The 22,500-nt window shown below is 32.5% G+C and overlaps 1 protein-coding gene across 3 annotated transcripts in view; it reads left to right on the forward strand.

Moving 5' to 3' along the window:
- LOC136829368 (uncharacterized) overlaps window positions 1–22,500 on the forward strand; it is a 489,602-nt gene that overhangs the window by 450,861 nt on the left and 16,241 nt on the right. For 2 of the 3 annotated variants that reach the window (XM_067087816.1, XM_067087817.1), the window contains 2 exons: window positions 8,130–8,289; window positions 22,405–22,500. The exon at window positions 22,405–22,500 is cut by the window's right edge and continues 6 nt beyond it. In XM_067087816.1, coding sequence (XP_066943917.1) covers window positions 8,130–8,289; window positions 22,405–22,500 — 256 coding nt within the window. The remainder of the gene's footprint in view (window positions 1–8,129; window positions 8,290–22,404) is intronic. The other variant, XR_010850369.1, reaches the window with a different exon arrangement.

Genomic DNA, 22,500 nt, shown 5'->3' on the forward strand with positions numbered 1-22,500 from the left:
TTTGACACCTTTTTGAACTTTTGCTAATTTTATACGTGTCTATGCTTATTCTACTTACGCCGTATTTCAGCACAGTGCTTGCATATGATTACCAATGCAAGTTTTGAACGCGCGTGGGAAATAAGTGAATGTCTTGTAAACATGTATGATAGTGTGTGTGTGTGTGTGTGTGTGTGTGTATTTGTAGGTATGTGAATGGAAGCAGTTATTTTTATGTTTATATGTTTGTATAAATATAAACCGAAATACCACCATAGGATATACTATTATCAGAACAATAGATTAATTATACTACACCATCCAGTACATACAAAGACGTATTGAGTTAATCTCTCTGAGTCCTGCCGTAAATGATTCGCCTCCGAGTTCATATTCTTTTCTTTTTCGTGCGTCCGGCAACGTCAGACACCAATCCGCTTTGGCCTATGTTTATCCTCGAGAAAAATTGCCGAGTGTGCGGTACAGTTGGCGGTTGGCTTCGGTTTAAATCTTACAAGAGGAAATAAGGAAATGCGATACTTTTTTGCAATGAATTCCAATAAGCAATTGCTCATCCTCATTTCATTAGTTCGCGACATTCTGACTTTTCAGAATGTTCCATTCATTTGGTACCGTATTAATGCCAACTTCAGCGTTGTATCAAATGTAGGTTTTTGAACATTGCAGTATTTTTCAAAATCTCGGCTGTAAGGAGAAACATCATTTATAAAGTAGGTACAAACAGTTTTTGGAGTTTCGTTCTTCCTTGTCTAGTATCGTCACTGAAATGTAAAAATCGATAATAAAAAGAATATTAATGTTCACATGAAGTGCTGTTACATTTCTAGTTAATTATAAAAAATAGCTATTTTTCTCAGTCTGTGAAAACAATGTTCTTACCCTATATTAAAGCAAAGTTTGATCTAGAACACCAGTATAGAATGGACATTAGAGTAATACACCTGTAAAATTCATCGTCGCTCGACTTAAAAACTACCATTAACGATATGAAAATTAGTATTTGGTAAATAACAGAGGAAGCCTTAGTCCAACCAGAAACATGCTACCAAACAGAACCGATATAACAACACATACCGTAATTTTTTTTTTTTTATCTTTTATTAGACAATACACAATATACAATATTTTACATTTTTAACAGTATTACAAGTAGAATTTATCAAAGTTGACTTAAATTTACCAAAAATTAACAAATAAAATTTTATCCTGCAAGTATGACAAGTAGAATTTATCAGAGTTGACTTAAATTTACCAAAAATTAATAAATAAAATTTTATCCTGCCGTTCGGGTTGGCATACATTTATGACGGGAAAGGACTCCATTTCCATTAAGGTCTGGCTCCGTAATACCAACAACATCCTTTTAAAGGCTTCTCGTCCTCAAAAGGAATGAAAAAGTGTTACTTCATCTCCTTCTCACCTTTCCCCGCGAGCTCTCTTCTCGTCTTATTATCGCATTCTTCTCCGTTTTAAAAAGAACAGACACGTGCAATGCATATCCTTATGAAAATAGCTATTTATGAAATGTACTTCTCCATAAAACTAGCAATTCTTGAAGTGCCTTGTTCGAGTTTTTCTCTTTAGATACTAACATGATCGTGTAGAAATACTGTAGATAATGTTACCATTTTTTACGAAAATATCCAAATAATGGGTTGCACATTGAGTATTGTAAGTAAGTGTTAGGTTTTAATAGGTATGCGGTATATGATTACAATTCTTATAATCATCCTTATCATGATGTGTGTGCCCGTGATTTGGTATCCAGTATCAAATCAATTTAGCTTATTTTTATAGAGCACTGGCATTTCCTAGAAATAAGTAATATATATATATATATATATATATATATATATATATATATATATATATATATATATATATACATACTGTACATACATACATACATACATACATACATACATACATATACACACATTCGTCACGTTCCATATCTTCGTGAATCAGGTATACACACACATGTATATATATATATATATATATATATATATATATATATATATATATATATATATATATATATATATATATATATATATATGTGTGTGTGTGTGTGTGTGTGCCTGCAAGCCTGCAAGCGCGTGCGTGCAGGGTAAGGAAAATATCTGGTGGATTATTTAGACCAATCAGACTGAGGAATACATGTCCATGACCGTCCAGGTGTGATGGGATATATCTTTGACAGAACACTTATTACACAGCACTTGTTATTTCTCTCTCTCTCTCTCTCTCTCTCTCTCTCTCTCTCTCTCTCTCTCTCTCTCTCTCATCACCAGCAGTGACCCGTAATAGTCGAATAACAACCTAATTACCTAATGTACTTATAAAATCAGAAATCCGGGAAATTTAACCAAAAAAAGCGGGCTTGTATCGTTCAATATTCGTTCAGGTACCGAGCACGTCTGTATACGTGTACGTACCGAATCCCCTACCTCTTGTGGGACAAATCTAAACAAAGCATTTGCTATGAGTTTATCGCGATCTAGCCTTGAAAAAGTATAATTATCAGATAATTAGCTGCTATCTGAATTTACGATATGGTTGTTCATGTACACAAAGTATTTAATTCATGATACTTTCCAATTTTTACAGTAAAAACATTCCAAAGTGCCTTTAATTAGGAAACCAAAGGCTGAGAGCAAACAAGAGCCTTGCTCCGAGAGTCTGAAGAGAGTCTGATGAACCAAACCAGAACTCCATTTTCAGGTGTTTGCCTTCTGAAAGCATCACTGCGTAAGCAGAACAAGTTAATTCGAGTGGTTATTGTAGCTGAGCCCTCGTCTAATTCGTTTTGCGGGAAATTAATGTGTTTGCGATTAATGATTATGTTTATTCATGGTTATACATAAAAATAAACGATTCATTAACAAATATTAGTTTAAGACATTTCTTGTGACACTGCTTATGAATATACATTGAAAACTGGTAACATTTCTCGAAGTGAATTACGCAACGAAAAATCTAATTTTTTTCTGCAGAAAACTTCTGAACTATCACATAATTTAAGCTTAATTCTGTTGCAACAAATGTAAAATGATGGAAAATGTTTAGTTTCATGTAGTTTCCTCTGTTCGGAAATTATTCTTTACCGAAATGACATCAAATGAAAAAGATATCTAACTGCCTATGTAAAAGGATTACAGTTCACTCAATCAAACAACGATGAAAATACCAGTGGCAGACTAAACTGCAGAGGATGCAAAACCAATTAAAAATCTAGTCTCATTCCGAATTAATCTTTCACCTAAATTTTCAAATGACTAATTAAATGATTGTGTTTCAACCTGTATTGTATTCTGAGATAACCTTTGTGGGTACGCAACTTCTTGGAAGTTAGCTTAAACGTTTAGGGTTGTCCAAACGCCTCTGTCGCAAACCAATTATCTGTATTCGATTCAAAGTTACTTTGCACAACAGCAAACTTATGCACACGCTGACATGATCTTATTATCGGTATTTTTTTTTTATTTTCTCCAAGCCATATAAATTTATGTTTTATGTTCGTAAATCATCGAAATTATAGGTTCATCAGAATGAAAACAAATAAGAAAAAGTGCAAAACAATATGGGGTAAATATTTTTGACAGATATTCAAGAAAAAGAAAGTTCCACCCCTGACTTTGTAAAGGGCTGAAGCATCGTGTACCATAATCCTTTCGGTGTCCCTTACGAGGTTCGTTGAATGTTATCACGAAACTCGTTGTTAAGGAAATTTAACATGGGCTGCTCTAGGAGCAAGAGTCTGCAAAAATAAAGGTCGATTTAATAATAAAAAAAAAGAATGAAGTAAATAACAATGCCAAAATATTGTTCAGAAGCGAGATTGCTTTCAACTTCTCTGGATATGAGGCTCAGAAACTTAAAGAGCTGACCATAAAAAGCACTAGCACCTTCTAAAAGCAGACCTAGTCTTCAGCTGAAAACAATTGCATGAATAATTCATAATCTTCTCTCACCTGTCTGTTCTACTCTTCATTTGGAATACTCTTCACACTAAAAGTGTTGTTTTAATGTTTTATGGACTCCTCCAGCTTCAGTAAATGGACCTTTTACGAGTTTATATGATCTGGCATTAAAAAAAATGAATCATCTCGAAACCTGAATTCTATTGAGACCCTTCAAATAGCTTACCAGAAGAAACCTGTAAACTCTACCATAGATATTTTTCCTTTCATTGCAATAAAGGGAAACTGTTAAAGGAATAACAGACGACAAGGGAATCTTAAAATATGGACGAGAAGGAAATACTCTTTAGTAGACGGAATGGCGGAATATCTGTTGTCAAGCCACTGCCTAATGAGTCGAAGAATATATTGCTCTATTATCAAATTTACGTGAATGCCATAAATATAATATATTTCCGTGTCTCCATGCCTTACTTTTATCTTTGACTGGCTTATAAGAGGAAGGCAAAATGGTTACAGATAGCTACTAATTTCAAAAATACACTCAAGACAGATCATTTACAAAGTCATGTTCTTTGACACTAAAAACCAAAGAAAATAAGATTCATTCGCAATTGTCCACCAACTCACATTTAATGCGTTACATTGCTTCAAACTTTCATGTAGTCTTGGATTTCCTTGATGCAAAGTGTTCATTATTTTAACAGGTTTACCATTCAGTCATTCAATCTCCTCCTTCTAAGTGTTTATCACTTTCCTTTCCTCTTCCGTTGCCTCAGCAAGACTACACTAGCACCACGTACTATGTTCAGTGAAGATTTTTCGTGAAATTCATTCAATATGATTTTATCTTTAAATTACTTGAATAACTCTGCTTTTGCACATAAATAATACTCATATTTCAATACTTTTTTCTTCTCCTTCACTCAAAACAGCTTCACTTTCATGAAGAAGAATGGTTTCAACAATATGATTAAACGTTTCACTTTTCGCTCATCATATTAGCTCCCTTATTTCACCAATTAAAGGATTCATCGGTTCTCTCCTTCCACACCATCCGAGACATCCTTCGGTACGCTTACGTAATTTATACATTTTCTTTCTCTCGGTACCCATACTAAAAACAATGAGTCTATTTCACGCATGATGTTTGTCAACATACTTTATATAGTAACACGCTACAGTGAAAACGCGATTTGCTTAAAAAAAAGGTAAAATTTATACTCAGAATGTAATTTGAATCCCAAGTAAATTTGATACAATAGTAGCAATCTGTAATGCTTTTATGATGTGACAGATCTGATATATATTTAAGATATGAGATATGATTTAAAAAAGGGCCTGTGCTATCTTTAATACATAAAATTTTCAGAAACATTCACCAAATCTGAATTTGTCTTATGTCTAATTTTATGAAGTTGCTTTAATTATTAATATAGTAATATTGCTCGTTTGAATTCATTGCGCAAAATTTAAGTGTGATCGATAGTAATTGCCTCACAAAATGCCCTGTAGGTTTTTCTCTCAGGCAGGGTGTAACAGTGTCCCATTAAGTAGAAAGTTTAAGAACAGGTGAAAAATAAAAAGTTTTCCGCGTGAGTGAATCCCTCATCGTGAAGATTGGTATCATTTCCTTTGTATCGTGAAGATTGTTATCATTTCCTTTTTATCGTAAAGATTGTTATAATTTCCTTTTTAAGTGACGACTGAAATCAGCGCAGTTTGTATACCAGAAACTTCTGTAACAATTGATGCGTGTTCTCTCTCTCTCTCTCTCTCTCTCTCTCTCTCTGTATGTTCATATGTACGCGAATGTAAGGGCGTAAGTTTAAGTGTGTGTATGATCATTTACCTTCTAAAGTGGATTGGACAATTGAAGAAGAATGGAGAAAACAAGAGTCGTATTACATCGGAATAAACAAACAGATTAATGTCCCTAAATAGTTTCCCCTCTAAGACACTGAATTGGCGAAAGATGTAACTCATGTAAGTTTCTGGCGTTCTGTTACGTTAGGAATATGCTTTTTCCGCTGTGATCTTTATCCTTAGACAAACAATGTCAGTGTTTTTTCATTCTAATAATTGTTAACTGCATCAGAAATTTTCAACTTTGAGATAAGTATATATAATATAATATATATATATATATATATATATATATATATATATATATATATATATATATATATATATATATATATATATATATATATATATATATATATATATCGTTATATGATAAAGTGATCTACTTCTACCATGTGGATCCTCAACTGAATTTAAGTTTCAATTCCTGATTAACCCATCAAAGAGAAATTAGACCTCAATTAAACATTTTTAGATCCTCGTTTATCTATTTGAAATAAGTGAATGATTTGGTAACAAGAAACAAAATCGGTTTCGTTAGTGAAAGAGCCAAAAGAATTGGATCATGAAGCAAAATTATGTCAGGCAGCTGCAGTTTGATTCAAGTGTAGGCTTGCTTTTTTTTAGTTTCGACTATTTTCGAATATATATATATATATATATATATATATATATATAATATATATATATATATATATATATATATATATATATATATATATATATATATATATATATATTATATATATTTTTTTATTTTTTTATATTATATATATTTTCTATATATATATATATATATATATATATATATATATATATATATATATATATATATATATATATATATATATATATATATATATATATAATATATATATATATATATATATATATATATATATATATATATATATATATATATATATATATATATATATATATATATATATATATTGTGATATATTGTGGGGGGGTGTGGGGATTGTCATGCTTTTCATGAATGATGAGAATTTCTCAGTGTTGGCGAAAGGAATAGGTTTGCTTCGTAATTGATTCTCGAGAGATTTCCAGGTAATTTAAAAAGATGATGAAACAGCGAACTTTATAAGTGTGATCATTACGATGGCAACGTTGAGAGTGGGAGATTTTAATTTTACAGCTGAAAAAATAAAAAAATTTGTAAGTTTTTATTCTTTAACTCATAACTAGAGTGAACATCAGATTTTAGAAAGTCGTTGACTACCCAATATACCACACCGAATGCTAACTTTCTTTCGAGATTGACATGCAATTTTGACCAGAATGTTTCCCCAGTATTCATTATACTTGCATCGTTTCCTTTATGGAATATCATCCATGTAAAAGCTGAGTGTGTCTTTAATTGGAGGACTATATATATAAAAAAAAACAAGAAAAAATACAGCGTAATGGAAAAAATGTTTGAAAATAAAACAGAATTGTTAAAAAGTAATTGTATTCCAAATACTTTTACTGTGCACCTTCCCTTGTAAAATAAAATTCCAAACCACGAGAAAAATAAAGATGTGAAAAAATATCTCTGAAAAAGTTTTTACGAAGTAAATATATACATTTTAATGTTGTATCTTCCCCATAAAAAATATTATGCGTAAGAAAAACAGATATAGCATTATGTAAAATTCGCCATAGCTATCTTTCCGTTATATCTCTCGCTGTCATTGCTAACTTTCCTGTCCAGTAAAAGACTCCGAATATACCATTAAATCGTTAGAATGGGGCAGTAAAAAGGGGAAACAATCGGTGAGCTCTTTCGCCGGATGCATCTAAAATTTTAATTGACCCCTTCGTCTTTAAAAATGAAACAAGTAAATGATGATAGGTTTAGAAGAGAGGAAAAAATGAAGGATAGGGGAGAAATGGCCTTTTATTGCTTTCTTTCACTTCCAATAACAAACCCGAGATAGGAAATAATTCTGTACTTTTTGTCATAAGGGTTGATACTTTTCATGGTTTCACTATAGTATGAATTGTAAATGAAATCATGTACCGTTTCGAGAGGAGTAACAATGTAACAAGGAATGCTGGGGGAAGTCGACTGACTTATTCATTATCAATCATATCATTAATTTACATATGTCACCTTCATTACGGCGCCGAATAATCCTGATGGGTTCCGGGGCTTGTCTTCAAGACCTAAATTTCATAATCAATCAAACGCCTCAATGCTCCTGTTACTCTTCTATTTCTCCGTTGACGAGAAAATGAAAAAAGAATAAATATACATTCTCATACATTATTTTATGCACTATGTGGCCCACTTGGAGGAAAGTTTAATGTAGCTGTATCCTTGTGTTACAGGGAGGGGTTCAACAACAGATTTGGGTGTCAGTCGGTCCTTTTGATGTTAAGTATATGCAGGTGTACATCTGGTCCCCCATCCTCTTTGTCATCTGTGACGAGTAGAGACAATGATAAACTGGTGTTTCAGCGGTCAGCGATTCAAATACCGAAGGAGGAGGTAAGTCCTCACCATCTATTTCGAGTTAGGTCTAGTTCGATCTTTTGCGGAGGAGAGTGAGTATTTCTGCTCTTGCAAGGGGGGACGCAGTAGGGAGAGGCAGGGACGGGGAGGTGTCAGGGTTGGTAAACCCTTGGACATTAATTCATTTAGCCTGCTATGGTTTCGTGACAATGCTGAAGCACATCTGGTTCATATCCGTTCATGATTTTTGTGGCTGAGTGGATATAGCGTTGGATAGAGATCTCAGTGGTCAGCAGTTCAAATTATAAGAATGGCATTGTCTCATCAACTGTTTCCAGCAAGATTTACTTATTTTAATGACCAGCAACAAAACTAACCAGTATGTTGAGCCGTCAACAGAGCATAGGAGTACTAGGTCTTGTTCACTTAATGCCTGCCGCACCACAGTACTTAAAAGCAATATGAGTAGTGGAGATGCTTATGAAAGTCGAAATTTCGAATCTAAACCTCGTAGATAGTTAATATTACAATCTATGCAAAATTTAAGGCAAGTTATATAAAGTGTGTTAACAAATATTCTTTAAAAAAATAAAAACGCCAAAGCTGAAGTATGGAAGCGGCGTCTTTCATCTGGATATCATCCACTGGACCTGATCCTACCTGGTGTGTCTTGCATTGCATACAATAAAATACAGTAAATAAAGGAATGGTAAACAGTTAGATTAGACTTTTTCATTAACGTATTATTTGAAATTAGAAATTTAAAGAAATTATAGTTCACTTTCGCTAGATTAAAACAAGCGGTTGCCAAGTATGGCTGCTAAATAACAAACCAGGAGTGTTGGGACTCAACCAGGGATTACGTTATTACAGAAAATGACAGGAATGCACGTTTTAGCAATAGAAAACAGCCAAGTTCTTCATTCTAGAGGACATGCCCAACTTGATCACAGAAAGCTGTCTCAACTCTCAAGGGAGCAGTGCCAAGAATAATAGCTACAAAAATAAAAGGCCCAACTTTAAAATAATTTTTTAGGCACAAACTGGAGACCAAAAGAGAAAACGCCTTTCACTCATGTTTGTCGGAGATAATTTTTGGACAAACTCTTCTAAATGAGAGTACTAATCCATTTTGAGTTGGTTTCCGCAGAACTGGCAAGGAAATGCTCAAAAAGAAATTATATGTAGCATTCAAACATCACGTCTAGTTATTGATACGGTCCGTCCAAAAACCACTGATATTCACTTCTAAATAATATGCTACTATATCTCCAGACGTTCCAGTGATAATTTTCCATATTATCAGAGAAAAGCTGAAAGGGGTATCACCTGAGAAAATCAAAAGAATAACCTGAAAAAAGAGTAAAATTATTTATTCCACTCAAGGTTAACTGTCAAGGTCCACATTGCTTCATAAATAATCACTTAACTGTCAAGGTCCACATTGCATCATAAATAACCACCAGTTGATAGCGACAACATGTGTCAGGAGAAAAATGAAGGGAAATAAGTGATCTGTGATGAATCGGTATTCTGCTTATGAATGGACTGGACATGAGTGGAATTAAAGGAAGGTATTTATGAATGGCTGAAATGAACATGAGAAATGTTGCTTTAGTCGCATCCACCACAACAGAAACAGAATCATTCATTATCATTTTTCTTTCATAATTTATTCGTGCATTAAATTACAAAAACCATGTAACAGAGGTAATTTCAGTATGACGTGATACAAACACCCACCAAGTTACAGTTTTTCTCTCAGCCTAAAGATTGATGAAGTTAATTACATCTTAGGCAATGGTTTTGTTGTCGACGTGAGCTAAAAGCAAAGTCAGTGGCATTAGTGGGAAGTTTAACGAACTTCTCATTCATTCAAACGTGGCATAGTAATTGGCAACTAATAGATGTAAACCTATTGTAGCAATGTCATCGTCAAAATCAAATTTTGAGCTGCATATTGACTCAGGCCAGATACAATTATCAATCCCCGTCTTCTAATAGTTTTTCACCACAGTTTTAACACGTTACTTTTATATATGATGAATTTATATATAAAAAATAAAACATTAAAAATCATACTTCGCCTCCTGCCTTTGAAAAGGAGGAAAGATTCATAAAAAGAAAACACTGTCGAAAAGTATGAAACAAAACTTTGCTCAAAGGACGGAAAACATCCAATATCAAGAAACAAGGGAGTCTGCTTTGCCAAGACTCTCTTTCATGAATATTGGAAAACTTAGGCAGAAATCCCAGGAACCTTAAACGATTTGTTATCTGCTTCATTCCCTTTGATATTCAATATTCCTATGACGAATTGAAACGAGAGAAGTTTCCTTGAATTGTGGTTTTCTTTTTACTGTCATGGCTCCTGTTGATTTTAAATTTGGATTAATACTTCTTACATTATTATTTATTTAGGAAATATTCTACATTCATCAGTATTATTTTATTATAAATGCTTCTTGTTGTTGTAATTGTAATCAGTATTATTGCTCCTATTTTACTTTATTAGATTTCGGCACCAAAATTTATTTTTGCTCCTACTAGAATTGGCAGTCGAAAAGGAAACAAATTAGAGATTTTACATAATGAATTTGTGCTGGAAATTTCATTTGATTATCTACAGTTGTCTTTCCCTTAATAGTTGATTATTTAACAGATGCGCTTTCAAAGTATGAGAATTATTTCTACCATGAAAAGGATGGTAACGTTGTAAAAATAAACGTCGCCTTTAATATATTCAAGAAAATGAATATAGCATTGACTTTAATGATGTAGTATATTATGACCTGACTGAGTAAGTCGGTGTCTCACGATGTTTCTCTGCATAACTTTATTGAGACTTATAAAACTCATTAATCGATAATGTCACGAAATAATTCTGAAGCGATCTAACCCCACTATTAAATGATCTCGTTACACGTCCACAAGAAAAACCTACATCTTTTCCAAAAGTTATCAATTAGGCCGGGAGAGGCAGCACGCCTCGCAGCAGTACTAAATACCCTTCACAATAATCCCCTTTACAGCTCTATATCATTCATTTAACCAAAATAGTTAATCATCGATTTATAATAACTCTCCCCGTTGTCTTAATACCTTACTTCTTCACTCATGACCCTTAGTTGTTCTTGTGCATGTTAACCATTCTGCAATTACGTAAACAAACTTTGTTCCGTTTTAAGAATCATTAATTGCAGTCCTTTTCACATAAGTTGACCATAATGTTCTCGGATAAATAGAATTCCACTAATTTGAAAATTCAGTTCAATCGCTGGAAACAAATTTCCTTTCTAACTGTCATTATCCAGAAAAATCTCGAATTTCAATGACAAGAATGTTTCTAGGATATGATATTTATGGAAAATTGGAGATTTCCGTAATGATTTTCCATTTCCATGAAATATTTTCACTGGTGTTATGAAACAGCTTACGGCTGTACTCTCATAGATACAAAACAGTCATGTCTCCTATTTCCATAAGCATCTTGGAACACAAAGATCCATGGGAGTTTATCGAAAACGAGATGAAAATAATCAAAGAAAAGACTAAAACTTCTAAAGCGTGATTACACTAAGCTCCCTTTAAAAAAAAACGCTGGTTCATGCAAAAATAACTTTTATGGTTAAGAATTAGTCTATATTTCTAGTTAATGTTCCGACTTCAATATATTTGGTGCATATAATTTCAAGATAGTCACAAAATACTGGTGGAATATATTTCATTTTTTAATGAAAAGTGTCACATACTTTGTCAAATAATTAATACTGTTATTGGAAAATAAATAATAATCGTATATTGATAATAAAGCTAATGGAAAAAAATTATTTAGCCAGGTTTTATAAGTCTGGAAAAACAAGGGCCAATTGTACACCACTCACTGGAACTACGTTTAGCTGTGAACACTGCATGAACAATAATAAATCTCCCTGCGAAAAGCGATAACATATCCTGATCGGAATTCCAACCATTTAAAACAGTTCATTCAGGAAATTCATGAACTTTGATAATTGTGCATTTATGTAGAACGATGGATATGCATATATTAATTAACTTTTTTAGATTAATCAGTTTTTAGTTCATTCCCTAATGGAGAGAGAAAATAAGAAAATTTAAAAGTAGACGATATTAATTGTTGGGTGAAAATTAGTACCGTGAATGAATCTTTACCTTTAAGCAAGGAAACATCTTATTACATTACAAGAGTTGATTTATGTCTTTCCATTATATCTTTCAAATATCAGTTTGAACATGTATTCCTTTGTTAATCATTCTAAACATTTCAAGTCAGGTGCATTTTAACTCATATGCAAGCATTGCCATTTACCTCACATATTTTCATCTTCAGTTTAAAACGTTCGAAAGTCCTTCATTCTTTTTGATTTAGATCTATTTGAAGTATACTTGTTTTTTTTTACCTCAGTATTCCCATCCGTCATTTTTCTTACCTAGATGTTTGCGACGCCACTTGTTCGTTTCATTAGTGAAATAAACGTTTTTCCCGTTAGCAAAAGAAAAAGACAGATGTACAGTCCATGGTCTTGTATTATAAATTGTAGGCATTTCGCTTGGACAGTTGTTCTCTCTTTCTCTCTCAGTACATGTAAATATATATATATATATATATATATATATATATATATATATATATATATATATATATATATATATATATATATATATATATATATATATATATATATATACATATATATATATATATATATATATATATATATATATATATATATGGATGTATGTATGTATGTGTGTGGTGTGGTGTGTGTGTGTGTGTATGTATGTTCCAGCATAACTCTGAAATGCATTGAGCAATTTCACCCAAACTTGGTATACATATAACTATCTAGAAAAGAATACTGTGCGGTAAGACATCAGTAGCATCAAAGGGCACCACAGAGCTTGGGGTGAGAAGGGATTCCCTGAATGGGGCTGGTTCTGTGCGTAGACTTAGTAACTAAATAAATTCTACGAATTTACCATACCTCATCTCAATATAAATATGACTTACTTTTTGGAAAGAATGCTGGGTTGGGGGTAAGACATCACTGGCACCAAATATCAGTGTCTAATCCATAGTTTTCGAGGTCGCTGAGATGAATAGTAACAATCCTGATGCCATTTAAGTCCAAGTTCAGCCCCAATAGGAATGGTGGGTGAGAAGGAAGGAAGTGGAGAGATTGAGAGGGAGAGGAAGCAAGGGGGAGAGTAGGAGGGTGTTAGGGAGTAGAAAGAGGGAGAGAGAGAGAGAGAGAGCAAGGAAGTGAGAGAGAGAGAGCAAGGAAGAGAGCGAGAGAGAGAGTAGAGGAGGGTGTTAGGGAGAAGAAAGAGAGAGAGAGAGAGAGAGAGAGAGAGAGAGAGAGAGAGAGGGGGTGTTAGGGAGCAGAAAGAGGGAAAGAGTGAGGGAGACTTAGAGAGAGAGAGAGAGAGTTTATTGGTTGTCATTCAGAATTTTCCCGGGCAGCACTGGGTTGGTCAGCTACTATATATTTTTATATATACATATGTATGATACATATGTATGATATATATATAATATATATATATATATATATATATATATATATATATATATATATATATATATATATGTGTGTGTGTGTGTGTGTGTGTGTGTGTGTGTGTGTGTGTGTGTGTATTTTTAAATATTAAATAAGTAATTTTTGCTCTCCTACCTTAGATATGAATAATTATCCAACTGAAAATGTATATAAATTTCTGAATACCGGAAAATTTTCGGTAATTGGCTTAAGTTTTAGCGCGAAAGTAAATTAATGAATCTCGGAATAAGATATTTAGCTTTACAGCATCTTTTTTACTTTAATGGGTAATTAAAACAACTTTTTCCAGCTCTACTCTAATTCTGTGTTGCCTTTTGTGGTGTGTATTGATATGCGACTTAAAGTTATTAAGCAAAATAGTTCAATATAAAGTAGAGACAAAATTATACAGTACTAATTATAATAACTAGCTGATACTAAGTCTTTTGATATACTGATTGATCAGTTTATCAAAAAATCGTTTGATATTTTTCAATGAAGATAGAGGTTAATAAGGGTATTATGCAGAAGATAAAGAAGGTTTGATTTTAGCATTTCCAAAGTATTATTGGAGTCAGCGGTACGGAACGTCATCTAGAGTCATATGAAAAAAAACTAAGCATTTGTATTATACAGTATATTTCAGGCAAAAGCAAGGTGTCATGAAAGCTTCAAAAATCGTTAAAAGCGGATGAAATATGTTTATTATGAATGTGATTCACAGAAATGGTAAAACTTTATCTTTTGGATAAAAATAGAAAAAAAATGTTGGTTACAGTTCTTCACGCTTACTTACAATCTAGTATTTTCCTGCTTTCAATATCAGCGAGAGAAACATAAGACTGCACTCTTTGATAAATATACTCATATAATATTATTTTCCTCGGTATTTATTCTTGTACAAATTCTGATCCATATTTAGTTCACGCAACTTAGTCCTCGTGCAGGAAAACAGGAGGAAGAAGATAAGATGAAAATTAAAATGATGAAGCGATTTTTGTATATTCAACACAACGCACAGCTCAGAAGGTTCTATTTTCCATTAATATTTCATTTTGATTTCTGAGATACTGGCCATAAGATATGATATACCGCAATAAAAATACAAATGCACATGTATTTTTGTATGTATATATATATATATATATATATATATATATATATATATATATATATATATATATATATATATATATATATATATATTCATACAGACATACATATATATATATATATATATATATATATATATATATATATATATATATATATATGTGTGTGTGTGTGTGTGTGTGTGTGTGTATTTTTTTTTCACATGGGATCTATAAACTTAGTGAGAACACTAAAAATATGCATGAATATTGGGGCAGTAAGATGTAAAAAGCTAAAATCTGTTCTTATCATTAGTCAGTAAAAATTTTTCTTATATCTAAAAACGTTAAAGGTAATGATATAATAGCAATAATTGAATAACTGAATACTCCTTATCTGCTGGAAAACTAATAAAAAGTAATATTGTTGAGAGATATGATTCATATTCGGAGAGTTGTTTTGATGCTTCTGAAAGTAATTCGTTTTCCTTAACTCTGAATATTTTCCACAAAATATTTAAATCCCCAGAATATGTCATGTTTAATTCTCTCTTGAATAAATGTATTTGTTGTCATGCTATTTGGGTATTTATTTTTCATATAGTTTATTATTATTATTATTATTATTATTATTATTATTATTATTATTATTATTATTATTATTATTATTATTATTATTAGACATGTAAAGTAGAAATTTATTTCTGATACTCATGTTACTCTATAGATTACTTCCATCATCATGATCATTATTATTCCACTTTTTTAGAATGCATTAACATTTTTATTAATGGAAATAATCGATGCACCGTTACATAAATTATAGAAAGAAATTTTTAACTCACTCCCTCAAATTGTCTTTAAGTAATTGCTTGTTATCTCCTGTAAAATCCTATTGTTCTTACGGTTAGTCAGTAACCCCCTATAAAAATTCAAATATATAAAGCATTCATATATATTCCACAACGTCAAAATGTTGTTAATAAGTCATATTGGGACATGACCTATCAGATGTGGATGTCCAATGGTTGTCCATAATTGATATAACGTAATTGTTGAAATAGTATTATCATTATTATCATCATTTTTGTAAACTAAATATTTGGCTCTGCATAGCGTATTTACTGATGTTAGATCAATAATTACCTTTGAAATTTAACTTTACTTTCCGTCTGTCAAAAAATACTAGCAATTATTTCAAATTATAGTAAAAATAAAGGTGAGCATGACATCACTGCAGTGGAGTTAACCTAGACCTTTGTTCATACAGGAATGACGGGGAGGTTTTAAATGAATCTTGGTGCTCGTGAGGAGGTATTTCCAAACGGTTTAACCTGAGTTGTATATATTATAGTAATAAATAATATCATCTGCTATATCAGTCACAGTACGTTGTCACGCTGTTGAGATTATGCTTCAGGTATGCAAAATGTACATTTGTTTTAGAGAATATGAAACGAGTATGCATAATTTGATCATGAACGGAATATCCAAATGATTAACATTAATAGTGTTATTATCGTACTAGCGTCATAGATCTTCAATTATTAGTCTACTGTATTTTGCGAAGTATATGATTTATCTTCTTTAACTAGACTTTGTGTTGCGGCTACCTTATCAAATTATCTTTCAATATATAGTTTGTTATGAAATACTGTAAATATAGGCGTATTTACTTTTTCCTTTGTTACTAAGGTTTAATTTTATTCCTATGCTCTGCCATGGGATATTTTTCTTGTATTTTCTTCAATACCATAAATTTAAAAGCACTTGATTTTTCAGACTTGTAACCATTTTCCACAGAATTGAACATCCACTGAATATCTTTACTTTTCTTCCTATTCCTTATCTTACATAGCTAGAGCTGATTTCTGTTGCATGGACATCAGTACCTAATTTTTTTTTATATGAATCCAGTCTAAAAAATCGTGGGGATTTCCTCCTTGCAGTGTCAGAATTATTCGATACCCGCTGCGTTAATCTTTTTCTATGTTATGACGAAAGTAATTTTGCCTACTTTTGAATCGCCTTCGAAATGTCGTAAGAAAGTTCGAGAATTCTTAATAACCTTTATTTACTTCGTACACTGTTTCAACTGTTTGTTTAAATATTTTCATCTGGAGAACGATATTTTGCCGTTTTAATATTCCATCACCACGATTGTTTTCCTCCTTCATTCTCTCCGGGTCAAAACATTCATTTTCTTTCGTTGTCTTCGGTAAGACGAAAACACTTTGGGATCATTTGTCTTTTTGCAATGCCTCGCTGGTTTCTCCATTTAAATGAAGATGGGTTTTTAGTGTGATGGGAAAATCATGCTCTCATAAGAGACTAAGTTTTTGCAAATGATGTGAATAATTACACGGACAGTTGGGATTCATGATCGCTATATAATTTTCATAAATTTTATTACTGTAACACTAGATAAAATATAAAATGTTTCCGAGGTGAGCCTCCTCTTCATGGGATTCAGGGTAAAGGATCCAATTTTTTAACTATTATCTTTGTAAGGTAATATCTGATTTTTTTTATAGGTAGAGGTATGAAAACCATAGGATTATTGGAAAGCAAGACATTTTACTCGTTATAAACATTCCTGCCCGAAATATACGTATCAAGTTTTCTTCGGCAATGCCCCATTTCTAGAAAGAAGGCTTCTCTTCAGGAAAAGCAAAGAAAACTGTCATTTTAATTTTACTGTACTTCTGCTACAACAAAACAGCTAAATGACGTAACAAGGCTGATTGACTCACTTTAAACTGACCTCTCCTGTGTTAGGGATAAAATCGACTTAATGTTCGGACGCCAGTGGGGCAAAATTTTATAATTTCTTTTTAGATTAATACTAGTCAGTCTAGCATAAATTTTTTTCAATCGTATTAATACCTAGGCGACGAAAAGACAAAAGGCAACTATTTATTGAAACTATACTTTTCACATAGGCCTACAACTAACGCCTGTTACTTCATCATAACTGAAATAGAAATCCAACTTATCAAGTAATTAGCCAGCCGAAGACGAAGATGCATGAGTTAACCATTTTTTTAATCTGTATTTTTTTCCAGTTTAGTTAAACGTTTTAAATTGATGAAGTCCGTACAAAGCTGAGGATCGAAAATTATTGGTGAGTCCACAAGGACTGATTTCACTTAACCTATGATTGCCGAAGAAAGTGCTTTGTAAACGTAATACTGGCCTAGACTTTTGACTTTTACATATTAAATAGGCAATAAAAAAATGGACCCATAGGGTGTTACCCGCTCTTCCGTAGTTATGTACATAAAGTACAGTTAAATGTGAAGTAAATAAAAAAAACTAAGTTTATTCCTGTAAGAAACAAAGCAGCACTAATAAAGACTTTGCTGCTTTTTACAGTACATCATATGATAATAAAAAAATGAAGGCCGAAGAAGTGACATATTCAGGGCTTTTCACTTGGTTTTCATTCTCCTATTTTCATCTGATAAAATTCGTCAGGACACAAATGTTACTGCATTTTTCTTACTAGTTATAATGCTCGCCGAACACAAAATTGTTCTCTTATCTTTAAATCCTGTGTTGAGATCTAAATTACATGAAAAATAAATGAGCGATGAAAAAAAGTTTTGGGCCACACATTTTTTTTTTTCGTGGCGCAAGGAGAAGGAAACTTTAGGACGTAATTTAGGGAACATATAGGCTCCCATTAAAGTTAGCCAGACGAAACTTTTACTATGAGTCACCAAACAATCTTTATACTATGCTTACCGATTATATTTACACAGTGAACCCATTTCTAAACGTTGTAAAGTCAAAAACATAACCTATAGATGAAACATTTTGGAATACTATGTTTTCCCTTTGTTTATGTTACGGTGATGTTATATAGAATGATGTTCGTTCGTTGTACTTTCACAAAATTGACTAAGCAATTCCTCACGGTCAATCTCATTTTATTAATCAGAATTTGAAGACTACTTTAGCGTCGATGTCACTCACAACAAATTTTCAGGCTATCAGTGTTAAATTATTGTTTAAAATTCGTGGACAGGAATCAGCTATGCAGATTCAGATTTTTAATAAAATCCTATAAACCATGACCAAACATTACAAATAATCACAACCTTGGTGTTGACTCCTTGATGTCGATAGGAACCGCCTTGCATAGCTTTTGGAGAATTCATTTATTATAAGTTTTATTTATGTAGGCAAATGTTGAACTTTTAGTTTCCCATTTTCCTCTTTAATCTGTGGCTTTAAAATGTATCAATAATATGCTCCTCGACATCGTCCTATAAAAAAAAAAACATGGAAAATAGTCAGTCGTCAACGATACTTGGAACTTTTATGAACAAGGAAATGTTGCTGCAAACCACAAACAACTTTCGTTTCTGTACTTTGCTACCCATATTCTTTCGAGTGCCTCACCACAAAAATAATTTTTCACAAAATTTCCTTTTTTTATTTGAAGCATTGTATTTATAATTATTTTTCATAATAAAATACTGAGAACCAAAGGATTGATCACTGTATTTTTTATGAAATCTAATTAATTACAGCTGTTTTAAACTCGTAATTAACGTAAGGAAGGTTTTGTCATTGTCTGAAATACCTTTGCTAAAAGTTCATATCGAATTGCTGGAACACTTTTTAAGATAATTATAAACAATCACAACTACCATAACAACTGTTGTATATTACTCTAATTAAGAGTAGATTTTATTTTAAAATGTAATATTGTGTTAGGGTACAATATTATTTATGATAATTTCCAATACAAACATAAACATTAGCATTGATGAATTAACAAACCAAAAGTGAGAAAATTCACACATACACACGCAAAACGAACTTCTGTGTTGCTTGAAGCAGTGTGAAGAGATTAAGCCAAAAAATCATAGTTCAGGCAAAGCTTGGAGGGGCTTAACCTGTCGTTCTTTTTATGCTGTTAAAACTGCCTTCCTCAATTTTAGTGGGGTCGGAATGTTACATTATTCAGCTTATGTCACCTGTGAGTAAAATGATACGAACACTGGAAAGGATGCAAATAAATTGTTATTCGGGTGCAGATGTAGGGACTGTCACCAAACTGTTATTTTTTTCTGAAGAAATCAAAATGAAAGAAAATGGGACTTTATTGCTCTGCGTTGTTTCATTCAGTCTATTCGCCTGTGTAATTATATGTAGACGGTTGTATCATGTTTTCAAACGAATCTTCATCTTTTTCCTATACTTCCTCACTACCCTTGCAGAAAATGAGTTCGGTGGTGTAATTTGAACTATTCGAGATATACTACTGGTAATCGGATAGGAGCTCCATACAGACGGTTTGAAAATTACGTGAAGCTCTTTCATGGAATGGCAATATCTCTTTAAAGACTGGGTTTTTATTATTAGCAATTTTTTTTTACTCAGTTGAGTAAGCATAAAATAAGTACAAAGTACTAATTTGTCCAACTTTCATTTCTTTTGTGAAGTTTTCGTTACTTGTTCAGGAACCATTTTTAAAGTAATACCAGAAAGTGAGTCAGCCATTAGGAACTATAAGTCTGCCTCCAGTAATACTACCGATGCGTTCACATCTTAATAGTGGGATAAAAGTTCCAAATCTGTACCTGTTTTTTCATTGGTAATAAATAAATCCTAATCTTAAAAACAGGGATATTTGAAACAGTCTTCTTTGCACATCGTAGATTAACGCACATAGCTCCTTTTTATAGATTATTAATCATTATAAAGTTTAATTGTTTATTCGTATTACCTTTTATTCAGAACCCTGTAATCTTAACATGATTCCAGAAATGAGTGGTATGCGTCTCCTTTTCTTAAACCACAATAGCAAATTTCAGTTTTTATGAAGTAATGGAGAGAGAGAGAGAGAGAGAGAGAGAGAGAGAGAGAGAGAGAGAGAGAGAGAGAGAGAGAGAAATTTCCCATGTAAAACCGATTAACTTTCGAAGCATTTAGTCATTGTTCTTTATTCCCAAACCGTCCTTATGCTCTTAGACCAACCGGCACGGCACGTCAGCTGCCTTTTGTCCGAAAGGCAAGTTATTTAGGCTTGAATAAATCCAATCTACTCAAAGTAGATTTAGGAGCCAATCTCGTTGGTTGTTTGGAGAACCAACATATCGTACTTGCGCTAGCTTTCGTATTCTGACAAAGGCAATGTAAGTCAAGTTGTGATATAAGAATTTCTTGCACATGACGTTTAAGTAGAAGTTTTTAGACTTTAATTTTCCCATTTGTTACAATTTGTTGAAAAATGTCACTGATGGAATTAAGTTACCGGATTAACATTCTGATATACTTTAGTGTTTGTTACATAAATATTGACTGATGGCGATTCATTTGAAAAGACGTACAGACATAAGCACATTTGTTAAATGCTCCTTCACTATATATAAAAACAACGACGCATACGTATTCATAAATTTGTTAACCAGACTTTCAGCTTGAAGTAGATTTTCAGACTGTCCTTAGATATATCCTTCCAACATCATGAAAAACAGTTTCAAATATCCCTGTCTTTAAGAATAGGATTTATTTATTACCACTGAAAAAAAACACGTACAGATTTGGAACTTTATTCCACTATAAAGATGTGAACGCTATCAATAGTACTGTATTACTGAAGATAGAATTTAAACCATATTATGTATGTGTATATATATACTTTATATGTATGTATTTGTGTGTGTGTAAGTATGCATGTAAATTACGATTTTGCCGTAGAAACGGTTACAAGGCACGGTGAAAGAATTCATATCCTAGATCCCAGGAAATTCAAAAGTAGATCACCCTCGATGCCCCGGAAAACACTAGAGAATCTGATGGGCCAAATATTCTCATAAAAGGGGGAAGACTTAGAAGGTGTGAAGGAGAGAAGATAGCAGAATCTGTGCAAAAAAAAAAAAAATGTGGAGAGACTTACAGTAGCCATGGAAGCGGAGGTCCGAATATATAAAGGAATTGTTCAGCTAAATCATCTTTTTTTATAGGAAGTTTGGATGCTACCTACGAATGAACAAACTGTTGAGCCTCATGAGACGAATTGATAGTATGGCAGATGTGAAAGAATAATTATGACAGATATGGAGATACATACGCTATAAGTAATTAAATGTCAGCGTAGATAATTATATTTTTTCAGAGAAAAAATATAATTTAGAATGTTAACAGTAAAGAGGCGAGAAAGGCCTAAGTGTTTCATGACTGGTATATGACTTAATATCGATATGCACAGGGGAGTTTTTGCTCTTCTGATAAGTCTCTTGTGTAGGCGTTAGAAGCACCTATATCTTGAGGGGTTCCAGAACAGGAGGATCCTGTTCCTTAAAGAAACTGTCACTGTTACAGACATGATTTCCTGTTCATTCAGAATCTTAGGGAAGAGTTTCATATTTTTTACTGAGTGGCATCTCAAGTTATAAACTGAATGTTAAGAAGTCTGTTAATACTCATAAGATTTTTATGATTGAAAATTTGCCTCTTGATAAATGTTATTTGTTTCCTTACAGAGTGCAACATTCCTGTCTTGCATCTCTCTGAGCGTAAGGAAGTTGGATGAAAAATGGCTTCACCAGCTGCCACGCACACCGTGTTTCTGCTTCTAA

This window comes from Macrobrachium rosenbergii, chromosome 44 (assembly GCF_040412425.1).
Source record: "Macrobrachium rosenbergii isolate ZJJX-2024 chromosome 44, ASM4041242v1, whole genome shotgun sequence".
In the NCBI taxonomy this organism is placed as follows: domain Eukaryota; kingdom Metazoa; phylum Arthropoda; class Malacostraca; order Decapoda; family Palaemonidae; genus Macrobrachium; species Macrobrachium rosenbergii.